Below are 27,333 nucleotides of genomic sequence, written 5' to 3' on the forward strand. Positions count from 1 at the left end.
TTGGAACTTCTCTGGGCCTAGTATACCTAGCATAGTGTTTTGCAAATAGTACTACTTATTAAATATTTGTAACAAATATAAATAATGTATAAATACAAAAGTTATGCTTATTTAGAGTAGACAATGTCTCAATGCAAGAAGTACAGCCTTGTGTATAACAATCACTTTACTGATTGATTACTAACAATCTCTGAATCATATAGGCTACTGGTGAAAGACAAAGAGGGCATTCCTTTACCTTGCCCCACCACAAAATAGCCAACACTCTATGGCTCTTATGCCTATATTCAGCCCATAAATTATCTTATCAGAAAATACACCTTATCTCAATCCACTTAATCCCTTTCCTACTCTAACTGTGAGTTGATCCTTTCTCCCCCACTGCTACTGTTCTACCTCTATTATACATTTTTGTTTGTTTTATTTGGGCCTTAAATATCCTTATAAATGGATTTTTAGCCCATGCCATCTTCCCCCTACTCCTTCAGTCCTGGGAGGAACTATTGGATATGCTTTATTTTTCTAAAACCACCTACATAGAGAGTTTGGGAGCAGAGTTCAGCTTTGCTTTGGAAGCAGATTCATGCCCAAGCCAAATGGAGAACAGTCAGGAGCAGAGGGACTTCGTGTCCCCCCTCTTCAGCCAAGTTCTTTACAATCCGTTTATTATTTCTAGAGTCAGAAAGAGAGGAGAGTACTTTGCACAACAGAGGCAAGTGCTAGAAATCAGGACTGGGGTCACAAGTTCCTGAGTTTTAAGTGGGTCAGTTTGGGCCTAGGCCATTTTTTTCTACAGATAATTTCACTATGGAAATATCAGATCTTAACTGTATAATGCCTGTCAGAAGCTTCTCTCTGTAAAAACAAAACAAAACAAAACATATTGAGTATTAACCTGATGGTTATTTAAATGTTGGCTTTACTTGTGAGTGTAAATCTCAATCAAAGGGATATAGAGCAGGAGACATACTCCTTACTTTAAACACTCAGGTCAAAAGACCCTCTTGAGAAGATCTTATTTTAACAACCAACCATAAACAGTAATCCATAGATTTATTTGCAAATACTTTGAGTCCATAAGGCTCAGAATAAAATGATTCTAACTATTCTTTGGAGGAAAAGAGAAGCAAGCCTCATGGGTATCTTAAGGCCAATAATTCATACTGCTTTAGTTGCCTGGCAGCCATGTTAATGACACTCTGCCTTCAGACCACATGGACTAGCTGTTTGAAAAGCTTCAGAAATAGCCAGGATGACCTCAGGACTAAAAAGAAAAAAATTGTTTGAAGAAAAACTGTAGGTAGTGTTATCCCACCTGTTCTAGATTCTTTGAAGTTGTCTAGTGAATCCTGGTATTTCCTTAGGATTTAAATACAACCAGGACCTTTAGGTTCTTTCCTCTCAATCCAAAACCCAAGTACTTGAAATTATCCAGAACCCACTCAGAGCTTCTAACTGATAAGGCAGGTCTGTGTTTGAGAAGGGAAAAGGGCATTTAAAACCATCTCACTGGCTCTGTGTCTCCTTAGCATCTCCAGACCCAACTCACAGGGCTTCTGGCAGAACTTGGCCAGATGCCATAGATTTGGCAAAGTTCTCTGCAGCAAAAGAGAAACAAACTGTGCTCTGGCATCCCAGAAGATATGATTCATTGATTCTTCTTTAAGGAAAATTTGAATGTAGCCTCATAAAAAACCAGAAATCCATATTTGAAATAAGAACAACAAAAACTGAAGCTACAGAAAGGCAAAAAAGAGAATAGTAAATTCTAAGAAGTACTCTACAATGAGCATAGTGGGTTTTTTTTTTTCCAGTTTTTTAACCTATCAATGTGGCAAAGAATTAAAAAATACTAAGTAATAAGTAAAATATGGTAGACGAGATACTCATATACTGGTGGCAGGAATAAAAATTGTTTCTACCTTTCTACAGGGTAATTTTTTAGTATAGCTCATGGGTTTAAACATGTTTATGCTAAATAATTTAATTTTAAAATTAAATTACTATTCTAAGGAAATAATCTAAAGTTCAGAGAAACATTTTTGTGCTAGGATGTTAATTTGTAATTCTAGGCTTCCACATGACAGAATTTTAAATATAAAAACATTTTTCTTCTTCGTTTTAGAGATCATATCCCAGGTTGGGTCTCTCAGTTGATCTCATAGCATGGTTTCTAGGCCTCTTTTTGTTCAACCTACTTCCATACATATACCCCATCACCAACAATATTCTATAATTTTTCTTCTCTAAGTAGCAGCATAGAATCAAACACAACATTCTAAATGTTACCTATGTATCTTGTAGAATCCTGAGAATGGCATCATATTTCTGCTGCCTATCCCCTAGAAAGTCCAAGAGAAGTAATATTTACAGTAGATTGTTTTAAAGATAAACAGTCTATTCTTTCATCTCATTATTCTAAATGTAATTCTTCTACTGCTGAAACTTTATATCTTTGAAAAATATTTACTGAACAACTTAAATAATTACCTTCATAAAACTGAGTTTAGTCCTGCACCTTCCATTTTTAGTGGACAACGCTAGAAATAAAGACTACATGACTGCATTCATTGAAAAAACCAGTTAGGATACTGACACAAGAGAACTTTACTTACATAACTAACAAAAAGAACAGGTAAGACAATCTACAAAATAATCATTTTTCAGAGCCTGTCAGAGAGCTGAGTTTGTGAAGAAGTCTAATGAACTAAAGTCATCATAGGTAGAGCAATGGGGAGAGGAGGACATAGTCATTAATGTTCATAAGAAGAAAACAGTTTAACTTTTCAAGATATTTAAAGACAAAGTGTAGGTTGGAATGACTGTATTGAATCCCCAGAAGCCCTCAAATCAAGGAGCTTCTGTACCCATTAGCCAATTCTTTTTGTAGAACTTCACCAAGAGTACTCAAAGAAGCTGCGGGCAGGACAAGAGAGCCAAGAGAGACCTCCCTCTGAGGCACAGACATCTCAGATCTGCTCAAGTCTCAGAGCAAAGCAGGAAAGTGGAGACCCTGCCACTTGCACTTCAGGCCTTCTACTGAATAAGCGTGTAACCGTGCGTGGCTGGGTGAGTGGCAGGAAAGTGAAGACAGATCGGCTTCCCCAGAGAAAGACTAGTGCTTTGGGTCTGCTGAAGTCTGACTGAATGCAGGAGAACTGAGAACTTCTCCCACCCTCAGGAACTCCAGATTTTAGACTAGTTATCAGAAAATAGCTGTCTGGGGCAAAAGAAGGGAAGCTGAAAGAACCCTTCCTGAGAGCCAGGCTAGAAGAGCAAACTGAAGTCTGATGGTAAGGCTGGAAAACATTCAGATGTGAGAGGATTTTGATCTTACACTCAAATTTGCTTGGCCTCTACTGAACTGAATCCAACTGCAAAGCTCAGAGCACCTCAACTACAAATTATATTGACAAAATGACAATTTTGAAAAAATGACATGCATTTTCCTGGGCATAAGTAATATTTACTTTAGGCTCTACTATTCTTTTTTACACAATGTTTGGATATGAAAAAAATTATCATGACATGAGAAAACAAAGAAATGTGATTTGTTTTTAACAAAGGAAAAAAAATCAACAGAGCCAAACTTAAAGATGGCCCAGGTATTAAATGATCAGACAGGGATGATAGAATAACTACTATAAATATGTATAAGTATCAAATGGTAAAGATGCACAACTTGTATAAACAAATAAGAAATTTCTATGGAATACTATGTAAATAATACTAAAAGGAGCTTAATGCTAAAACAAAAAAAAAATCCTGGAAATAGAAAGAAATACAAAATCAAAATCATTTTAATGAGATTTTCAGCAAACTGAATGTAGCGGAGGAAAGAATCTATGGAAGTGAAAACAAGTCATTAGATACTATCTAAACAGAAATACACACAAACATACATCCATGATCCATGGAACACATCAAACAATCTAACATACATGGCAATAGAGACCAAGAAGAGAAAGAGAGAATGAGACAGAAGAAATACTGGAAGATATAATGGCAGAGAATTTCCAAAGTTGGGGAAGATATCAACCCAAAGGTCCAACTTGCCAGGAAACCCTCATCAGGATAAATATATTTTCATCAAGCTGAAAAGCAAAAAGGAAAAGAAATCTTGAAAGCAGCTAGAGATAATGGACACATTAAATAAAAACAATAGTTGACTTCTTATCACAAACAATGAAGGCAAAAAGATGAAGAAATAATATTTTTAAAATGCTCAAAAACAACTTAGAACTTACATTCAAAAAATTATCACAAATACGAAATGAAAGAAATTTTCTAATGTACAACGGCTGAAGTCTTTGACTCCAGCAACCTGCACACTCAGAAATATTTTAAAAATTCTTAGGAAAATGATACTAGACGGAAATTCAGTTGTACATAAAAAAATGGAGAACCCATTCCAAAATGGAACAAAGTCCTCACTTGCACTTAATCTCTCTTCTTTCTCCAGTAAGTGCTTCTATCTTCTACCCAGATGCTAGAGCCAAAATCCCATGAATCATCCTCAGTTCTGCCCTTTCCCTCAAATCTCCAGACTTGATTTGTCAGAAAGTTCTGTTTTGCCTTCAAAAATATATTTCAAACTCACCCACTCCTCTCCATTCCCACTGCTATCCCATAGTGCCAGCCGGTGACATCTCCCACCTGGACATCTCTCCCCTGCCATATGCTCGGCGGGGGGAGGGGGTGGGAGGGATAGGGTGGCTGAGTGATAGACATTGGGGAGGGTATGTGCTATGGTGAGCGCTGTGAATTGTGCAAGATTGTTGAATCACAGATCTGTACCTCTGAAACAAATAATGCAATATATGTTAAAAAAAAAAAAGAAGATAGCTCGAGGGGAAGAATGAAGGGGGGCGGAAATAGGAGGGGGAGACGAACCATGAGAGACGGACGATGGACTCTGAAAAACAGAGGGTTCTAGAGGGGAGGGGGTGGGAGGATGGGTTAGCCTGGTCATGGGTGTTAAAGAGGGCACGTTCTGCATGGAGCACTGGGTGTTATGCACAAACAATGAATCATGGAACACTACATCAAAAACTAATGATGTATGGTGATTAACATAACAATAAAAAATTAAAAAAAAACAAGATGCAACTATATGTTTCAACAGAAAACATACTTTAGATTCAAAGATACAAATAGGTTGACAGTTGTAAGAGATAAAACATGTGAACAGGAACCATGAGAAAGTTGGGGTGACTATACTAATATCAAAAGCACCCTTTTTAAAATGCAACACCTGAAGCCTGATTCCTCTTCTCTAATGTTTCTCTTTAGCACTAATCACCATATGACTTACTATACATTTTATTTTTTTCTTTTCTTTTTTTAAATTTTATTTTATTTAAATTCAATTAATTAACATATAGTGTATTATTAGTTTCAGAGGTAGAGTTCAGTGATTTGTTATTTGTTCATCATCATCTTTCCTACTAGAATGTAAACGCTTTGAGGGCAGGATTGTTGTGTGTGTGTGTGTGTGTGTGTGTTTCCTCTCTCTGTTTTTTTCATGGATGGTCAGGTGTATATCCAGCATGTAGGACTGGTTCTGGCATACAACGGAGGCTCAGTGAATGTGTTTAATAAATAAGCATTAAGGGCCATGATCTAGGAGCTAAGGATAGAGTAGTGAATAAAACAAAATCTTTATCCTCATGGAACTTGCTTTCTAGTGGAATATATATATATAGATAGATAGATAGATAGATAGATAGATAGATAGATAGATATTTTTTTTAATGAGAGGGGTATTTTAATTGAGCTACCCAGTAAGCATACATAATTAATGGAAATGATTACAATTATTATTCCTTTTTCAAAGCAAACAAAAATTTTAAATGTGTTTATTACATTTTGTTCTCTAGTATCTATAATCAGTGTCAATTTGTCCAAATATCTAATATTATCTATAGTTTCATCATTATCATCCATTTTCATTGTCTTCAGAGAAATAGAAACTGCCCACACTTTAGGTTTATCAAACATCTAAATGGTTTCTTAGGTAATTTTTCAAATGGTCTGATTTTGCCAAGCATATTTATAAGTAACTCTTATACTCAGCAACATGATGTAATAGAAATATTTTACCTATTTCTAACTCATGTGTATTCTATACACTTATGTGGAGAATCACTTAATACTAGAATATATGTAAACCCTCATAACAAGCTTCAAGTTCATATTTGGTTCATTTTCCATGATAGCAATAAATTATCAAAGTAAACTAAATCTAAATTAAAACCTCTCAGTGATCAATACAAATAAATCCCATTACCTTAAGATGAAGCAAAAATGAGAGCAGGTTTGGGATACGCTGGAATTAATTCTTTTTCTTTTTTTTTTAAAAGGATAAACATTTTATTCACTTTTGTCTTTTTTTCTCCCCTCTGGTGACAACTGAGCACATATTTCTATGTCTTCATTATGTATCTAAAAGAAACTCTGGCAACACTAAGTTTGTTTAAAAATAATGTCAAAATGACAAACAGAAGCAGGTTATTTTATCAAAAGGATTATCTATCTTCTTTGATATTATAAGAGATAAACTGCTGTGTGAAATTACAGGCTAGTCATGACAAATGAGGATGTAATAATTACGGACACAGGAAGGAGCCCATTTACTCATTTATTTTTTTTTTCCTGATCAACTTTTAGAAAATCTTAATATAAGAAAAAAATTAAAATCCAAAACTTCCTTGAAGATGTTTTGAGGAAATTCAAAGCAGGTAAGATCATCTTTGAAAAGTAAAGGTTATGGTAATAAGAATTGGGTGCTTAAATTAATATTTATAAACAAAGTGGCTTTTAAAAATGCAGAATTATAGTACCTATATAATTGTAAAAAATGGGTCATAAATAATAAGCTATAGATGTCATTTGCCAAAAAAAAAAAAAAAAAGATTTCCCAAAGTTCTTTTTCCCCTAGTAAATCTTAGAATTACACAGAGCTCAAATTAGAAAACCAGGAGGCCTCTCTTTGCTTTCCCATTATAGATACAGACCCACTGCTTCTTCCCCTGCAGTTTTAAAATGTCTAATTTCCTTGTGGTTTCCTTCACTACTAATGCACTGGGATACTTAAAAAAAAAAAAAAGTTTAAAAATAGAAAAGAACTTCAAGGTAGATGAAATCCTTAAAAAATCCAGATATTCATTTTTGACAAAGGAATTCATTTAAAAAATGTACAGATTAATCAGACAAATGAAACTCACCTGTCTTTGCATCTTTCCAGTCATCTGAAAGAATAGTCTTGGTCTGAATAGTGTATTTCGATATAGGACTATGATTGTCTGAACCACGGCTCCACGTAAGAGCCACAGAAGTGGCTCTAATGTCTTCTATTCGTAGACCACCTGGAGGGCCTGGAGGGCCTGGAATGAAAATTTGGGTAATGAATCAGTGAATCCCAATTAGTGAATTAAGTGCACATTAGAATACAAAAGCATCCTCTTTGAAATTAATCCAAAGAACATTTATACAATATAATCAGTGTTACCACATTCCTTTTAAATATAAACTATAAGAGATGATAATAATAGTACTTATGGTCTTCACTAAATGATTTCACAGTGTCTCTTTTTAAATAAGGAGATACATGCTATCATTTTAAAATGGCATTACCATTCAAGATACATATGACAATCCTTGGCTCGTAAAATGGATACACATGAAAATCTTTGACTTAGAAAATGCAGTTGGCATTAAGAGGACCTAACAGATTGTGGCACAGTGCAATTTAAGAAATGCTTGCTGAATGCATAAATCAGATATGGTAGCACAATTCAGTCCAGATATGAGAATAGTTAGTCAAATATTTCACTGTGCCTCCCACAAATGGCAAACACTTTTCTATATCCCTAAATGGTTATTGGTAATTTATTTTACTTGGAGTAGAAAATACATACAATCTGGGAATGATTATATGTATCATTTTGGATAACATATTTCATGTTAGTTATAATAACAGGCATAAATAATATTAAAAGAAATATTTCTACTTCTATAAAATGTAGAAAACAATTGTCAACTCAGAGGTATACCAGAAATGCCCTGAAACATTGAATAATATATTGAAGAGGCTTAGGACAGAAGAGTTATTAATGCAAAACATAAAACAATGTTAAAAATAGGCTTTCATAGATGCTTCCTCACTCAGCACCAATATTATTCAATGAGAGCACTGTACCTGGTGGTAGAAATGAAAAGACAAATGAGACATAACTTCTGGGTTTTGAAGAGCTTTTTGTCTTGAAAAGGGTGAAATGGACCAGCAAATAAATAACTATAATTGAAAGCAAAAATGCCATGATAATGGCATACAAGATATTTATACTTTGCATCACAATTTCTTGTTTTTAAAAATGAGAAAAAACATGCTTTAAGTGGTACAGTGGCATCCATTGCTTACAATGCTAAAGAAGTTTCCCAGTTAATAGAGACATCCTTTAATAGACATTTCAGAAAATACTATCACTTGTTTTCTTTGCAGCAGAAAGGGTCCATCCCCAGCTAATTTAGGCATATTAAATATAATTACAACTTTGTTAAAATGATATCTTTATTTTTTCGTATTGAATATAGTACTAAATAAGACATTTGTTTTTATCTCTTAGCTAAATATAAATGCCTTACTATTTATTGATCAAATCAGATGTTTAGCCTACATGGTTTCATGGCTTTTTTTTCCCTCCAAATGGGTTTTGGTCTTTGAAAAGGTATAGACAATCTCCTAGTGGTTGGTCTTGAGGGGGAAGAGGTGTAGGTAGATTCACACAAATATATTACTGCTAATACTAAAATAACGCAAGACACATCCTATTGATGGCAGTAAATTTTATTATTTGGAGGTATATAACATATGAATAGAAAGGTAAATAAACTTTTATAAATGTATAATTTGTAATAGTGTACTTAAACTTCTTGATGTTAATTAAAAGTAAAAAATACAACATGCAGAATAAATGCAAATAGACACATAAGTAATATAGAACACATGCAATATTCAGAAAGAAAAAACTGCATTTTTCATTACCCCTTTACTTCATGTAAAGCATCATCCCAAGTCAATGATTAAATTGAATATTTCAGGGTATTAAAATTTAAAAATAGAGATGAAAAATAAGGGAAATTATTTTTAAAAGGAAGAGAAAGTGATGCATTCAGATACTTTTTCTGAGCACAAAGGTATGAAGAAAATATTAAGGGGAATTTAAGACAAAATTGTCATAGGGTAGGCTTTAACCATGCAAGTGTAAATTATTTGCCTGCTGTTATTCTCTGAAGTTCTTGGAGTGGCAAATGAGTAATATTTTAAAAGGTCAGACTCGAGTTGTATGTTATGAACATATTTGTTGGAATACTATATGCAAAATAATTTTACTCAGTCATCCATTCAAGGAAGAGAGACATTGTTGAGCAAAACACTGTAATTACCTTTGACAATTTTTTCCCTCTGATATATGCCTGGCCTCTACTGGGTTCTTAATAAATATTTTGGTGCATACATAAATGAGTTTATCACAATTAAACTCCCACATAGTTCTATAAAGAAAGCAGTCATCCACAATACAAGCTCCCTTCTTCCATTTGCCTTGAATACCATCATAAAGAGGTGAAGTTAAGAGAACAAATGGAAAGGTGTTGGTTGATAATCCTTGAAACCCTGATGTGGCAGTGTAACTTGTTAATATGGAGTAGACCTATCCATCTAGTAATCGACTCCAACTATCTCCTGGAAAATACCTGAGAGAAAAACACTATTAAAGGCAGAGATTTCAGAGTTTAAAATTGGCTTGACTTAAAATTCTGTGCCCTGATTTATCTTGGGCAAGTTTTTCAAATTTATTAAGTTTCCATTTTCTCATCTGCAAAATGGGCGTAATAAAAGTTGATCATATAGAACCGTTTTTTAGGATTGAAACAGTATCTTTAAAGAAGGTAGTGGTAGACCTAGTCCATAAAAAGCCCTCAGTAAACTTTAGCTACTAAAAGTATGACTGTTTTTATTCCTGCAAGAGCTTTCTGGGCATCTGAGTTACTTAGCAGGAGTAATTATTAGTATTTGTTAATAATTGGGAGGGATCTGTTTATCGGATTGTTCACTTACCACTTGTTTTCACTTAAAAATAAAGTGTTTTCTGATAAATTTGTTGAAGGTGAGGAAAAGTTGGGAATGTGAAGTCCCTTTGTTTGTACTAAGAAATCAGGAGGTAGCAAAAACAGAGTGGTACTATAGAGACAAACTTGCACAGCCTGGGAGTTAAACTCAGGGCCAGTAACTATACCGTCTCCAGGAGGAAGATTTTCAAAGCAGTGTAGCTGATAATACTTGTTCATTTTTTCTGCTCAGAATGGAGGAAAAAAGTGTTATGGTAGAAAATAAAATAATGCAACTACTTGTTCCTCAGCACACACACAAAAAGGCATTAGGAACTGGTCATCCTTGGTTATTCTTTCATCAGTGGGAAAAAAAAAAAGCAATACATGATTCTGACTAAGCGTTCCTTCTTCCTTCCTCCTCCCTTTCTCCCTTTCTCTCTCTCTCTTCCTTTTCTCTTTCTCCTTCTTTTTTCTCTGCCTCCTCTTTCCCTCTGTTTCTATTTTTTTCTGCCTCCTCTCTCCCTCTCTTTAAGCTCCTACTGTTGTATACTCTCAAGAAATCTGTAAGTGAAGAATTGAAGCCAGGAAAAATGTAAGCAAATAGACTGTTACATGCAGCTTATTTCATTATTACTCTACTAATATGTCTTTCCAATATCCTAGGTGGTCCTCAGGCAGATAGCTAATGGTTCCTAAGAATGTTATTTATGCCAAATTTAAATTATAATGAAACAGAGACATTGTTTAGATAGAAAGGACCTTTGGAATTTCACATGCATTTTAAATGTCTAGATACATTAGATTAGAAATTATTTTAGCCTTCCATTTTCTTTCTTTCTTTTGTTTCTAATCACTAAAGATTGCGGGTAGGGGTGTGGAGGAACTGGGATATTTCTCTGACTAGTGCTGGTAAAAGCTTTCTTTCGATTCTTCTTACTACCATTAAATATGTAGGAAGCTGGAAAGAGAAGGAAATGAGAAAAATGAGAAAGATCTGGGGGAGGAGATAAAAAGCTATTTAAAGTATACTTTCTCTTTTTGTTTTTTATCAACAGTCTGATCAAATTCTCCTTTTATAGAATTAACAGTGCAAACTTCAGTGTTGATACTCTGCATCTCCTTTTCCTATTCAAAATCACAGTGCTCTATCACTATCTTTCTAGGAGCTACCTTTCTATACTTCTCCCCATAGACGCTGCTACTCTTTACTTCCCTTCCAGTTACATTACCTTCTCTCTTACTATTCTTGTTTTTCACTATTTTTTTCCCTCTGGCTTGAAATATCCCTCTCAGAGATTGCTGATTGAGAACGCTCCATAAAATCTCACCTACAGGGTATAATTAGTGGTCTACCAAGGTCCTTGTTAGTGTTATGTTTCTATGTTGTAGGTTCTTCAAAGTCAGGCAGGAGTCTACAATTACCAAAATGTGTTTCTATCTTGTTTTTTAACCTACTGAAGGACTGTAGAAATTGCCAGAATGGTCCCCTATCCTCTGTGGTTCAATGCGGTTATCTATTTGTAACATCTATACCCTCTTTCCCTAAATTCCTCTAGGTTCTCAATGTTTTAACTATGAAATCATTGATTGCAGGCAAATAACAGAAACACTTCAATATGTAATATAGATCATATACATTTTAGAGCTCATGTAAGCCAATATCTGTACAAAGGATGCAGAAGTGTAGAAGGGCTATGGCCAGCATTACACAGCTAGTCTGTAACAGAGGGCAGAATCAGGACAATAGACTGGGTTTCCCAGCATAAGCCACATGAAATGAGAAAAAGCCCATTTGAAATTTAGATCTTGTCACCCAAATGTGCCTGTCTGCAAAAGACCTCCAAAGAACTACCTGAATACTGACAAATTTACCCTGTTGTTTTCTTGGGCTTGTCTGTTATTTTTAAAACAAGTGTGAACTCATAACAACATAAAATTTACATGACATAAAACAGTGAATAAAATTTTTTTAAAAGATTTTATTTATTTATTTGACAGAGAGCGAGGCAGGCAGAGGGAGAGGGAGAAGCAGGCTCCCTGCTGAGCAGAGAGCCTGATGTGGGGCTTGATATCAGGACACTGGGATCATGACCTGAGCCAAAGGCAGACACTTAACCGACTTAGCCACTCAGGTACCCCAGTGAATAAAAATTTTATATTGTACATTTTAATAAAAATATTTTACTGAGTCCTTATCATATTGCAGTAATTGCTAAATCTTTCATAATTTTTACCAATAACTAATGATGTAGGTGCCATTATTTTCCCTATTTTACAGATGAGGAAACAGAGACATGGGTAGATTAAATGACAATAGTCATCCAGCTAGCAAATGGGAAAGCTAGGATGTAAACACAACCAATTTGCCATGAGACCATCTTTTCAATAACTATAGTACAATTATTTAAAACAGCGTTATCAGAATCAAATTAAAAAATGGTATTGAGCTTTTCTTTGGAGACCTTTCTTGTTGGGAATCATATGAATTACTTGGGCACAGCTGTACACTTTAGAAAAAAATGACAAAAACTGTAATACATTGATCATAACTTTTAAATCTTTGCTTGATCTGTTAACTCAGATAAATCAAGATAAACACATCACCCATCTATAAATTCATACTCAATACACACCCAGTTTTTCTTGATCACTCTAAAGGCATCTGTTAGTCTTTCCTGAATTTTACGAGTGTCTTTAGGAAAAAATACCTATGTATGAACAAAATACAGATGTGATTTCCACTCAGCTCTTATTCATATGTAATCAGAGGAAAAAATGAGCAAGAACACAATTATTTATCAATTTTGTCATTTCTTTAGGAATGTAGTAACATTCAATGAAAAAGAGTTTAGACATTTGAGGAAAAATAGCCAAAAAAAGTACTTTTTTTTTTTAAGATTTTATTTATTTGACAGAGAGAGACACAGTGAGAGAGGGAACACAAGCAGGGGGAGCGGGAGAGGGAGAAGCAGGCTTCCCGCCGAGCAGGGAGTCCGATGCGGGGCTCGATCCCAGGACCCTGGGACCATGACCTGAGCTGAAGGCAGACGCTTAACAACTGAGCCACCCAGGTACCCAGAAAAGTACTTTCAAAATGATTACTCACACACTATAGTCTGACCATATTTTCTCAGTCAGTAATTGAGACACATTTTCTGATGGGATAGAAGACTTGAAATTGGGAGCCTCCAGAATTAACTGGGATGCAGAGCAGCCTTGACTACACCCCAGGCATCACTTGAGTCTATGCTAGTACTCAGGCAGTACTAAATACAAATGTACTTTCTTCCTCTTAAACTCGGACTTTCTAAACAACCGGACCCCAAAACTCCTGGTCCTTTTGGGACTCCCTTCCACATGGCACATGTATTTAATAGAAGCCTTCATGTTCCAGAGTTGCTGCAAGCATGAAAGATATCTAGTATCACTCTCTTTCTACCTGTAATTTCCGGTAAGTAATTAAAGCAAACACCACATGTAAATATTCTGTGGTTCATTGTTTATTTTTACTAAAATAGCCAATTTTAATGAAAAGTTTGAATGTTAAGGAAACAAAAATTTTTCAGAACAAATTATCTCCTCTTTTAAAACAAAATAATCTTAAAATGACATTACTGAAAGAACATCAGTTATATTAGGATAAGCAACTTCTTCCTCTTCTTTCCATGAGTCAGCTAAAGTTCCTTTATTATTACAGGCCTATTTCTGTTCTCAAAATTAATTAAGACAATGGCTCTACCATAATGTTATGAAATACAGTTCAATGTCATGTGATTTTGTCAATGTTTAAAGCTGTCCTAAGATAAAGCTAAATAGTAAATATCCCTACCATTTAATAGGAGTATGGTAGTTTTTTAACCTCTAACATTTATGAAAGTGAACCTAGATCCATTAGTAATGAGAATAAGGCTAAAGGGAGAGCAATGATTTTGTAGAACCTGTACTTGTCATCGACGCAGTTTATTTAAACAAGAATATTCTCCCTTTCCTGGCACCAGGAAAGGCATACTTGTCATGTGATTTCCTTCCTAATTTTTAAATTCTTTCTTTTCAAACTATATTGCCATCTGGTCTTGGTGGTATACTTTCAATTATGAACTATGTAAGAAGATGCCCACAATGATGATTCATGCACATATCTCCATGATGATATTTATAGGTACATGAGAATCTCAAATTAATTTTAAATATCATATTAACATGGTAATTGATCTGGATCTCTAGTCTAAACTCTAAGACAGTTCCATCTGTGACAATGACTGAGACGAGAAAATTTAAAAAATTAAAAAGATGGAAATTAAGTAACATCTTGAGCCAGAAACATTTATTCTTTTATGATGACTAATGAATTATTTTAAAAAAAAACAACTGCATATGTATTTAAGAGTCATATCCATATCCCTCAAAGCTTTCCTGAGAGTTCTTCCAACAACAGATGGAGTTGCTTGAGTTACTAAATGAGAAGTTCATATAATACCCTATATCTAAATATAAACCTTTTTCAGAGCAAAACTATTTCTGGTGAAGAAACAAGAATTTTAAGCATATCTCTTTGACCAAAGAGGGAAAATGAAAGTATTTTCAAACAGTGAAATTTAAGCAGTTCCAGAAAGAATTATATACACTTCCTTTTTATCCTTCACTTCTCCTCAAGTCCTTCCAGTAAAAGTCTCCAACTTCCTGCCCAAATTAAAGATCCAAGAAGGCTGACAGTAGGAGTTAATAAAATTAAATATGCATACATGCTGTTAATGGCTTGGTATCTTCACTTAAACCTTGCTACCGAGATGACAATTTTCTCCACATGCTGTCCATTTTCACTTCCCAATCCCAGGAATTATGCCAAAAACCCTACAGAGCCATGGGCAGTCATGAGTTGTTTATTGCTGCTTTTCATCTATTCTTGCCAAAGAATATATATATGGCACCAGGATACAAAAGACTACTGGAGTAATGCCCCTTAGCCTGTGTCTTAATTAAGATGACTCCTTAGTGAATTTGACAACAATACTGTTCATTACCTGCTTGGCCAAATCAAACAGTCCATTCAGTGGCAATACTTTTGAATTAAAATTCACCAGATCTTCATATTTTTTTTCAGGTAATGAGCTAATTTATGAGATATATAATTTCAAAGAAAAACAGGACATGAAAACACAAAAATTTCACTTGGCCATTATAAGATGTACTAGGTTAGTTCACTAGCCATTTTTCATATTAGTGAAGCTATATAATTATATTTTAAAATATGTTCCTGCTCAAAAGTATGTTTAGAAGTTTCAAAAGGAAAAATCCTCTAAGAACTAGATTGGAAGGGAAAACTGCAGGAGCTATAATATTGAGTTAATTAGTAAAATCTAGTATAATATGTTAAAAAAAGAAAAAAGAAAAAAAGCTTTCACACAAATGGTGAGTGTCAACGATCACCAGGTTGGAGGCAGGCTGGCACAGACGGGGAGAAAAGGATCCACCATGTTTTTCTCTCCACCTTTTCTGTTTTTACCTGCAAGAGGAAAGATCAAGGCTGAAGGGACGGTGTGGATGCCCATTTAGGGGCAGGAAGCCATGTACTTTGGGGATTTGCCATGAGTCCTTGATGGGTAAGTTGAAATAAGAGCAAAAAAAAACATCTTCTTCTAGACACTGGAGATGGGGGTCCAAAAGAAAAAAGGCTAAAGTGACAAGCTTTGGCCCAATCAAACCTCCATTCCCCAGTAACAGTGACTGCCTTTCTAAAGAACAAGAGATGTACCTGGATCCCTTCCCCCACCACTGCCTTAAACAAACAAACACTAGAACCTTTGTAATTTCATGCCATATAGTGCAAGTCTACTTACTAAAACATATGCTTGATGGCTTCTAACTAAGAAAAAATACAAAGGGTGAATTTAGCAATGATTCTAAGAAACTAATCAGTATTTGGGAATGGATGTCACAGGAACTTGTGTCATGAGTAATATGGTATTTATTTTTTATGCATATATATACATTAAAAGCACAGGAGGAGGAAGTAAAGGAAGATATTTATAAAAAGTCTCCATGGTCAATGTGTGAATTCTAACTATTATTATTCTTTTCATAAATATGGAATCTGAATCTTATAGTGATGAACTGACTAGGTTAAGACCACAGCTTAAATAGTAGGTGAAGTGGCTTTCTTTTATTTTAAATTTTTTTAAAGATTTTATTTATTTATTTGACAGAGAGAGAGAAAGAGAGAGAGTACAAGCAGGGGGAATGGCAGAGGGAGAGGGAGAAACAGACCTTCTGCTCAGAAGGGAGTCCGATGAGGGGCTCGATCTCAGGACCCCGGGATCATGCCCTGAGCTGAAGGCAGACACTTAACCGACGGAGCCACCCAGGTGTCCCTGAAGTGGCTTTCTAAGGTACATTTGCCTAATGCCAAAAGTCATACCTTTTCTACTGTACCATGTAGATCTTTTAATGACTGTATGTGTATATTAACTATGTTATTAGAGAAAATCATGGATGATATAATAACTATTTTATTAGAGAAAACCATAGGATGATCATCCACCTCTTTCCCCTAACCATAACTAAGGATAATTTGATTATTAGAAGTAGACCACTTTATAACCACTACTGTCTCCCTGGTGATAGCTATTTAAATATGAAAACCAATATCTATGAGAAAACTTGCTTCTGCTGACTACTTATTGCAAATTTTGTCATTATGATAAATGGTAACAAAGGTCACCAAACTCACTTGTCACTTTAAACACATGAGATTTCTAAGTTTTCAATGAGAAGTGAAATTAATAATTTTGGATATATTCCATCCATGCACCCCTCCCTCGACCTTTAAATAGTTTTGGTAGTTTTTGCTATATTACCAGAGTTTGCTTCTCTGAAACCTGACTTTTTAAGTCTGGCGAGAGGGTCCTTTTTTTTTTTTAAGATTTTATTTATTTATTTGAGAGAGAGAATGAGAGACAGAGAGCATGAGAGGGAGGAGCGTCAGAGGGAGAAGCAGACTCCCTGCCGAGCAGAGAGCCTGATGCGGGACTCGATCCCGGGACTCCAGGATCATGACCTGAGCCGAAGGCAGTCGCTTAACCAACTGAGCCACCCAGGCGCCCCTGGCGAGAGGGTCCTATGCACACTTACACAGTGAGTGTAACTGCTGCACAATGGAGTATCATTTCCTTGATTTAGGTACCATAGCTACCAGCATATAAGGAACATATCAGACAGTGGTCCTCCAAGTTGTTTAAAACACCAGTACCAGACAGATCGGACATACTCCTGTCAGGAAGGGTCCTGTGCTCCTGGAGAAATTCTCGGGAACGTGTGGAGCTGCTCAAGCTCTGGTTGTTGACAGCCAGTAAGACTGTAGGGAGCTGAAGCTCAGATGTGTGCTCTTCAGGGTGACAGACCCTAGATTATTTAGTGACACTCACACAAGGGATCACTACATCTTGGCATATCACAAGTTATTTGTTACTGATAAATTTGTGCATTACTTCTTTTCTAAAATGAAGTGGATTCAAGGTTGTCCCTTCAGTATGCTAAGTCTTACTCACTTGCACCATCCCAGTCGACTTTCAATCAAAGGACTTGGCACTCCCCCACTGCCCTGGGAAATACACATAAATCACAGCCAACTTCCTCACCTCCTCTTGTGTCCACAGAGCAACCATTACTGATGTGAATATTGGATAATTAGAAATTAAAATAGTGTGTTACTGTTTGGGGGGGGGGGAAGCCTTGGGATTTATGCCAGAATATGCATTGACTTGCGAGTGTATTGTGCAGTCAAACGCAACAATGGAAAAGTGCTGTAGCAGAGGAAAGACAGAATTCACTGCTGTGCTGATGTAATGATGCATCCTAAGTCACATTTAGATAACACATGGGGTGTTCTGTCACACAAGAATAGGGATCCCGTGGTCACCTTCAAGAGGAAGTGGAGAGGGTGCGAACTACGGTACACGTGGCTTTGTAGGATACCAGGAGAGAATCTACGGAGTCAGAGAACACTTTTCACATTTCTTCCTTTCTCTTCGAGTATGTCTTAATGAATCCCAGGGATGATGGTAGTGTAAGGAGTTGTGTGATAGGAATTCAAAAGCACTAAAATCTCTTCCCTGCAACTTCTTAAACTGATCACAGGTTTAGAGAGTAAAGACTTTTTTTGAGTTTCCTTTATTCTCATTTGTTTCGGTGTGAAAAAAACCTGTGACGCAATCAAATTCTCAGGGGCTGGGCTGGTGAGGTTGGCTGGTGGCAGAGAGATGTTGGTGACAGGAAGCCAGTCTACAAAAACACCATCAAGAAAGAACAGGATGTTCCAGAACCTTGAAATGGCAGATTCCACAAAAATCATACATAAGAAAATTGTTTTGCTTAAATGGGATTTTATACCACTAAGTCTTTCCTTGGTTATATTTTCAGCCATGAAGCTAAGGTGTTTTTGTCTTCTTTTGTTTGATAAAATGAACCCAAAAGAGAAGGTTTGAAATTCCAATTTCAAATAATTTAAAATTTTACTCTACTCTCTAACTTAACTTAGAATTATCATCAATGCCTCACAGTGGTTTGGGTGGGTAATTTATTAAACCATATATGCCAACAGTGAAGCAGATGTAAAATAAAAATTATATGATCTGGTTTTTATATTTCAGGAAGTTAGACATTAAGGAGTAGTGAAGAAAAATAAGTAACATAGTACATTTGGAACACTAGTATCTGGCCACTTTCTGGCTTTATAAAATAAGAGCGGAAGACTATTTCTTTTCCTTTTTTAAACTTCCTTTGCTTATGAAATGGGATTACCAGTTCTTACACTACTATTTCACAACAATTTTGTTAAGATGACATCATAAAATTTATATGAAAATCCCATAGGCATATACATTATAAGGTAAACATTTAAACATTTTGAATGAATTAATTTTAAAGCTAAAGAGCACATTTTAAAATTAAGCTTTAAAACCATCTACTATATTAATTGTTTTTGCTATTATAATTGTACAATGTTGAGTAGCTAAAATATATTTTTTTAAATTACTATAATTTCCTGTTATTAGGCCAGCCATAAATATATCATGGGCAAAAAATAAAATAAAATAAAATTGCAAAAATCTGCATCTGTGACTTTCTATAGAATAAATACTTCTTACCATAAAGAAAGAGGCCTACTTTTTAATTTTTCCATATTGATCATTTCATCTTTTGAATATATCTGAATTAGTGTTTGGTTATACTGTGATCCAGCAATGAGCTTGGATATTACATCTGAAGTCAGACTGCTTGGATTCAAATCTTGTTCTTCTACTTAGTACCTATATGACCATGGGCTAGTAACTTAGCCTCAGTGGGACTCAATTTTCTTATGTGTAAATTGGGGAGAAGAAATCTTCCAAGGAAACTTCTCTCACTGTACTCCAGTGAGGAAAGAGAAAAGTGATCTAAATTTATATTAGTGCATGCCTTATAGTGTTGTCTACCAGTTTATTATCCTCACAGTTGTAAGTTTTAAATTTGTAAAATGAACTGTTGAACTAGATAATTTTCAAGACCCGTCTTAAAGCTTAAGATAGGTGACTTATTCTGAATGAATTGAATACTTTGTTGATATATTTGAAAATTACCTTGAATTTACATGAACTTACATTGAGAAATACAATTTCAAATCATTGGTGTACTTTATAACTTCACTAGAAATTGGATAAGTTATTTTTTTTTAAGATTTTATTTATTTATTTGACAGAGAGAGAGACAGCGAGAGCAGGAACACAAGCAGGGGGAGTGGGAGAGGGAGAAGCAGGTTTCCCACTGAGCAGGAAGCCCGATGCGGGTCTCGATCCCAGGACCCTGGGATCATGACCTGAGCTGAAGGCAGACACTTAACGACTGAGCCACCCAGGCGCCCGATAAGTTGTTATTTTTACTAAAGCTTTTAGTAGAGAACTATTAATGAGTTCTAACTTTGAAACAATCAAGCTACTTTCTAAATTCTGTATTAAAAACAGATACACATCCCAGCTCATTAATCCAGCATTTTCATGTAACAGTTATAGAGAACTGCCCCCTAGCAGCTTTTGAAAGTGTTGATCTCAATGGAAAGGAGAATGCTCAATTTTTTTAAACTTCCTTTGCTTATGAAAAGATTAACCAATTTAGTCATTATAAAATTAGGAAGAACGGACAAAAACGTTTCCTGTAGTATACACACCAAGTTAGACAAGCTACCAGTACATACACACACCTTACCACCCCCCCAAACTTCATGAATTTATGTGAAGAGACGCAGAAAAGAGATACTCTTATATAGGCAGAAAGATGTGTCCAGATCATCATAGTCAAACCAAAAGACGAGTTGAGGTAGTTTTTCAAGTATTTGGGTCAGAAAAATACACATTTACCTCAGATACTTGGATAATTGCCTCTACTTTCCACTTGCGTTGTCCAAGAAAGTTTGCCACAGAGACAGACTAAAGATTCCATCTCATCAGCCCTCGCAGGACTGGGGCAGGAAAATGGCCCTTGCTGCCCACACTGGCTGGAACAATGACTGACTGGGCGCCATCCTGAGGCATCCCAACCTCACTTGGCACTAAACCACAAGGATACATCTATTTTGTCCGTTCTTCCTAATTTTATAATGACTAAATTGGTTAATTTCAAAGTCCTTTTGAATTCATTTAGACATATCACGTCTTAATAATTTTGAATATAAATCCACAGTTGTGTATTTCATAACAATTTGAATTTTGGACTTTTAAAACACAATGGGAATATTTACGCCAGATACCATGGAAATCTAAATTGCGATTTAACACCAGAAGTTCCACAAATTTAACATGATGGCAGACTTTCTTTCCTTTTGCTTTCACTGATATCCTAGGTCTCTGAGTTAGCCATACAAATCGAACTCTAAATAATCCAGGAGTAATTTAATCTCTTTTTAATAACTGTCTATAGCTTATCTTTTCCCACAATGTTTTAAAACTGTAACTACTATTTATTAGCATGTGCCAGACAATGGGAAGGAAAAGAGAGAAGAGTAGAAGCTGCAAGCAGTAACTTTTACTACTTAGTTGCAGCAATTCTAGAATGGACTTGGTAATCTTTCTGGTACTACACCAAATTAACTACAGAAAGTTTTAGAGTATTAAAGTGTTAGCTATAGAAGTTTTAGAGATTAACTATCAATTTTATTTATTCATATTCTCTGGAAGGAGCCTAAAACAATGAGAAAACTGAACTGAGTTTCCAAGATGATCATCACTAAGTACATGAGTAAGACAGGGCAAGTTTCTCTGAGTTCAACTTTACAAAATGAAGAGATAGGAATTATCTAGATAACTTCTAGGATTAAATCTAGATTTCAAATTGTATGTTCAAATTTGGACATAAATGCAGAGATTTCATATAGCTACTGTGAAGAAGGAGGAAACAAGATGCAACTAATGCATGATTTGACAATAATAGGACAAATAAAACCTATTTATCTTAAAGAAAATGTTTATCAATTCCATATTTTTTAAAGAAAGAGTACTAATTAACCTGGAACAACAATCTCTGAGTAGATGCATCAGAACCCATCTGGCCTGGACAGCAAAGAGATGTATGCTCTGGGTATGAACTCTGCTAATATGTAACAGCTGGGAGTAATAAATACTCAGGACCATTTCCTGTAGAAAAGACCACTAGCCAACCATTGATGATTTAATATATAGCAATATTATTTAGACTAAAAAATATATTGACAGCTTCCATCAGATTATTTATTTGGCTATGTTATCTTAAATTATTCAACACAGGTTTTAAAACTGGGTTAGTCATCAACCAAAATGATCTCCTTAAGAACCAGTCTGGTAACCATGTCATTAGGCCAAGTAATAAAAACTTCAATGGATTATATCAAATAAAGATGGCATCTAATTTACATCCATTTCCATTCTGCAACTGTATTTTGGCTTTAGGAATAAAGTGGAAAGCTTCATACCCACGCGCGCGCGCGCGTGCACACACACACACACACACACACACTACTCATCTAAATAAAAATCTACATAAAGCATTATGAATATAAGCTTCTGATAGAAACAATTCAAACTTGATTTGGGATACAATGATTTATACAGTTTTTGTGTTACCTGTTTTAATTTCAGCTACTCTTTTTCCAGAATGTTTGCAAATTTCATGTAGCATATGTTAGGCTTTGGAAATTAGACCAAAAAAAAAGTTTCAGATAGTGAAAGTCTTTTTTCTTTTGTCTTTAAATCTCAGATTTACATTAAGAAATTTTGTTTAATATGGTATAGAAGATGTAAAAGAAAGGGGGGACCTGAAAGGTATAGTCTTGATTGCATTTTCTATTTTGGCAATTTTAGTGGCAAACATTATGTTCAGCTGGGTGTCAGGAAGGTCTTCCTAACAGCTGGTAGCAATGCCAAGAATATTTATAACACAGCAGAAATACCATGGAAAGTGGTAAAACACGGATGTCAAAGCCTAATTTCTTGCTTTTGTGAACTAATTTTATGGTCCATTTTTGAATGTTGTCCAAAAGTGCACTCATGAAAGAGAATTTAGGTTTGGCAAGCTGCAGAAATATTCCCACAAGTGCTGCTGAATAAATCCTGAACAACCTTTCCCTCTAAAGGACAATCTTTTAGCTGAAGAGCTTAAGTTCTCCAGAAATGTCTTTTGTTAAAGAATATTCATACAGGGCTTTTCATGTGTGTCAAAGCTTGCTTGATGAAACAACCTGAAATACATTTTTATGGGACCTAAGATGTAAAACATTTATTATAACAGCAACAACAAGGGCATTTATATCAATTCTATTAGTTTAGATTTTTATTAAGAAGCCTAAAAACATTTGAAGTCTAATAACTGGTTCTTTTTTTTTTTGAATTAAGAATAGTTTAAACTAGGGGCGCCTGGGTGGCTCAGTCGTTAAGTGTCTGCCTTCGGCTGAGGTCATGATCCCAGGGTTCTGGGAATGAGCCCCGCATCTGGCTCCCTGCTCAGCGGGAAGCCTGCTTCTGCCACTCCCAGTCTCCCTGCTTGTGTTCCCTCTCTCGCTGTGTCTTTCTCTGTCAAATAAATAAATAAAATCTTTAAAAAAAGAAAAAGAATAGTTTAAACTATAAAGATTTTTTAGATATTAAGCAATTAACCATTGTTTAAATTCTAAATCCCTTTGGCTATATTATACACAAATCTATTTTAAAAGGTTAATTCTGAAGTTACATCCTTCACTGATAATATTTAGTTGAGTATATATGCTCTCTTGGTAGAAAAAAAATCTTTCACTAAAATCTTCTATAAGCAACTTTAAATGTCATAATACCACGAATGGCATTATAATCTCTTGTAAGGTTATCTTAATTTTTATATTAGTGCTCTAGTTGGGGAATATTTCATCGTATTGTTTTTGTTTTTTCCTTACTGTTGATACATAGTCAGATTGAGTAGTTCTGTGACTAACTGTAGAGGTTTTGAAGCTAAATTATCTTACTTAGTGGGACTCAGGCTTTAAGTTTAGCTGTGCTAAAATGATGATGAAGGGGTGGGAAAAACTCATGGACTTAGCTCTTCTCCCCACCTGGGCTGTTTCCCATTCCCATACCACTCATGGCCTTTATATCAGAGCTCCCTTCTGTGGCTTCTGGCAAAACATTAATATCACTTTCTCAGTTGTCTGCTGATTGACTTCTATTTGGTTTATGTAAGACACACTGGAGGAAAAGAGGACCTTAGTATCTTATGAAACACATTTCTAAAGTAATTTATCTCCAAAATACATTTGATAAACAAAACAATATCATTTGCAAACTATTTTCCATGGATTCCCTAGAACAATAATTTCCAAATCAGTTAGCGACCACTTTATCGCAATCATCTTAGGGCCTTATTAAAAATAAAGATTGGTTGGGGCGCCTGGGTGGCTCAGTCGTTAGGCGTCTGCCTTCGGCTCCGGTCGTGATCCCAGGGTCCTGGGATTGAGCTCCGCATCAGGCTCTCTGTTCGGCGGGGAGCCTGCTTCTCCCTCTCCCTCTGCCTGCTGCTCCCCCTGCTTGTGCTCTCTCTATCTCTCTGTCAAATAAATAAAATCTTTAAAAAAAAAAATAAAAAAAAAATAAAGATTGGCCAACCCAAGCCAGGCTTGAACATTTGGTCACTTTGGAATGCTGTATTAATTTGATGTCCTCCATAATCATACTAGAAAATATATTTAGTATTTATTTAAAGAAAATATAGAAATACATAGGGAAAAAAAAGAGTGAAGATGGGTTCTGGGGAAAAAAGCATAACACACACACTGTCCTCTGCTGCCTTCAGTAATTCAGCTCTGGTCCCAAAGCTACAAGCCCCACTTGGTTTTTTCCAGGTCTGGAGGTTAACTGAACCCACTGCCTTAGAAGGTAGTTTGTGGCCATCACTTGCTCAAACATTATCTCTGGGTGTGCCATGCTGCACTTCTAAAATTATACTATCCTTGAAAAAAAGAGCCCATAAGTACTTATTTTTTTTTTATATTTTCAGTGTCTTATATGTTCAGTGACTTTTTAAACTTCCTGTTTTGAGATAACTGTAGATTCAGATGCAGTTGTGAAAAATAATGCAGGGAGATCCTGTATCTCCTTTGCTCATCCCTTACCATAACATTTTGTATCACTAAAGTACAATAGCACAACCAGAAAGTTTACTTTGCTAATAATCCACCAACCTTATTCAGATCTCACTAGTTTTACATGCCTTCATTTGTATGTCTGAATGTTTATTTAGTTTTGTGCAACTTTTATCCATTGCAGTTATAGAGTAATTTCATCACAAGGATCCCCTGTGGTATCCTTTCATGGCCACATCTACTTCCCTTCCTCTGCCCTCTTTAACCTATTAATCTATTTTCCTTCTCTATAATTTTGTCATTTCAAGAATGCTATGTAAATGGAATCATACAGTATGTAAACTTTGAGATTGGCTTTTTTTCACTCAGCATAATTCCCTTGAGATACTTCCAAGTTACATGTATCAATAGATCATTTCTGTTTTATTACAGAGTAGTATTCCATGGTACTGACGTACCACAGTTGAATCATTCACCTATTGAAGGGCATGTGGTTTTTCCCTGGTTTCAGTTATTATGAATAAAGCTGCTATGAACATTTGGATACATATTTTATGTGAACAGATGTTGTTATATCTCTGAGATAAATGCCCAGCAGTACAACTACTGGGTTGTATGGTAAGTACATGATTAAAAACTGCTGCACTCATTTCCAGAGTGGCTGTCTCCTTTTACATTTTCATCTGCAGTGTGTGAGTGACTCACTTCCTCTACATCACTATTTCTTTTTTAAGTTTCATCATTCTGATAGGTATATAATGATATATCATTGTAGTTTTAAATGGTGCTTTTCCTTAATGGCTAATGATGTTGAACACCATTTATATGCTTATTTCCCATTTGTATATCTTCTTCATTGAAATTTCTTTTCTTTTTTTTTTAGAATCTTTTTTTTTTTAAAGATTTTATTTATTTATTTGACACACACAGAGAGAGGAATCACAAGCAGGCAGAGTGGCAGGGAGCGGCAGAGGGAGAAGCAGGCTCCCCGCTGAGCAAGGAGCCCGATGTGGGACTCGATCCCAGGACCCTGGGATCATGACCTGAGCCAAAGTCAGATGCTTAACGACTGAGCCACCCAGGTGCCCCCATTGAAATTTCTGCTCATGTCTTTTGTCATTTGTCATATTGGATTGTTTTAGAGTTTTGGGAATTCTCTATAGATTCTATATATAAATCTTTTGTTGAACGTGTGGTTTGCAAATATTTCCTTCCACTCTGTAGGTTGTCTTTTCATCATCTTTGCAGAGACTCACAAAGCAAAAGTTTTTAATTTTGATGAAGTCTAATTTATCACTTTTTCCTCTTATACATTATGCTTTTGGTGTCAAGTCTACAAACTCTTACCTTATTCCTAGCTGCTGAACATTTTCACCTTTATTAATTTTCCTAAAAGTTCCATAGTTTTACATTTTACATTTAAGTCCATGATTCATTCACTTGGAGTTGATTTTCTATAATGTTTGAGGTTTAGGTCAAAGCTCTTTTTTTTTGCCTATGAATGCTCAATTGTTCCAACATCATTTATTGGAAAGACTATCTTTTCTCCATTGAATTACTTTTGCAACTTTGTTAAAAATCATTTGAGCATATGTGTATGAGTTATTTTCTGTGTCCAGTGCTTATGTACCATGATTCATCAAGCCAATCTTTATTCTAACTTTGCTAAACTTATCCCAGCACTATTAATTCAAAATCTTCCAAGAGAGAGCCTAGAATTGTGTGTCTTTAATCATAGTAGTAAATCTGATGTAGAGCCATATTTGGGAACCCTGCTCAGAGGTTACACAAGGATTTTTCATGAATCTTTGCTGAGGTTGGTGGTGAGGAAGTAGAGGATAGCAGGTGACTTTGTGACTCTCTCATTTATTAAATTAATTAAGAAATAGTTAACATTTAGGGAAAGTTATGAAAAACAAGAAATGGCCACCTATGTTCTCATCACTTGGCTTAATAAATGAAACATTACCTATAAAGATGTAGCTTCTTGTCGGTCCTCTCCCTCCTCAATCACATCCTCCTCCCTTTCTGTCTCCAACCCCAGAGGTAACCACTCTCCTATATTTTATAATTATCATTTTTACACATTCTCTATATTTGACAATATAAAATACACACACATATGCATATACAACCATATATACAGATATATGTCTAATTTGTTATTTTACTAGAAGTCTGACATAAAAGCGACTACCAACTTGATCAGAGGGCAAATTATCATTCTCATCAGCCTTCAAACCCAGACCACAGCATATCCTGAAGTCTGGTTTAGCTCATGTGCTTAGATTTACCCACACGTTTACTAGTTTCTTTGTTCACCATGCTTTCTGACATCTCAGAATTTAATTCTGGGATTATTTTCCTCTCTTCCTGAATTTTATCCATCAGACATTCCTTTATACATAACATTTTCTTGGGGGATAAACTCTGTTACTATTTGTCCAAATAAAACTTTATTTTTCCTCATTATGAATGATAATTTTTCTGGATATACACTTTTTGATAGACAGTTACTTTTTGTTTAGCATACTGAAAACTTTACTCCATGGCTGTAGTAGTATCTACAGCTGCATAACAAATTACCCCAAAACCCAGTGGCTTAAAACAAC

General features: G+C 35.3%; 1 protein-coding gene across 3 annotated transcripts in view; it reads right to left on the reverse strand.

Moving 5' to 3' along the window:
• CNTN1 (contactin 1) overlaps positions 1-27,333 on the reverse strand; it is a 361,942-nt gene that overhangs the window by 74,770 nt on the left and 259,839 nt on the right. For all 3 annotated transcript variants that reach the window (XM_035002871.1, XM_035002873.1, XM_035002874.1), the window contains one exon: positions 7,227-7,385. In XM_035002871.1, coding sequence (XP_034858762.1) covers positions 7,227-7,385 — 159 coding nt within the window. The remainder of the gene's footprint in view (positions 1-7,226; positions 7,386-27,333) is intronic.

This window comes from Mirounga leonina, unplaced genomic scaffold, assembly GCF_011800145.1.
Source record: "Mirounga leonina isolate KUSES-001 unplaced genomic scaffold, KU_Mleo_1.0 Mir_126, whole genome shotgun sequence".
Taxonomy (NCBI): Eukaryota; Metazoa; Chordata; class Mammalia; order Carnivora; family Phocidae; genus Mirounga; species Mirounga leonina.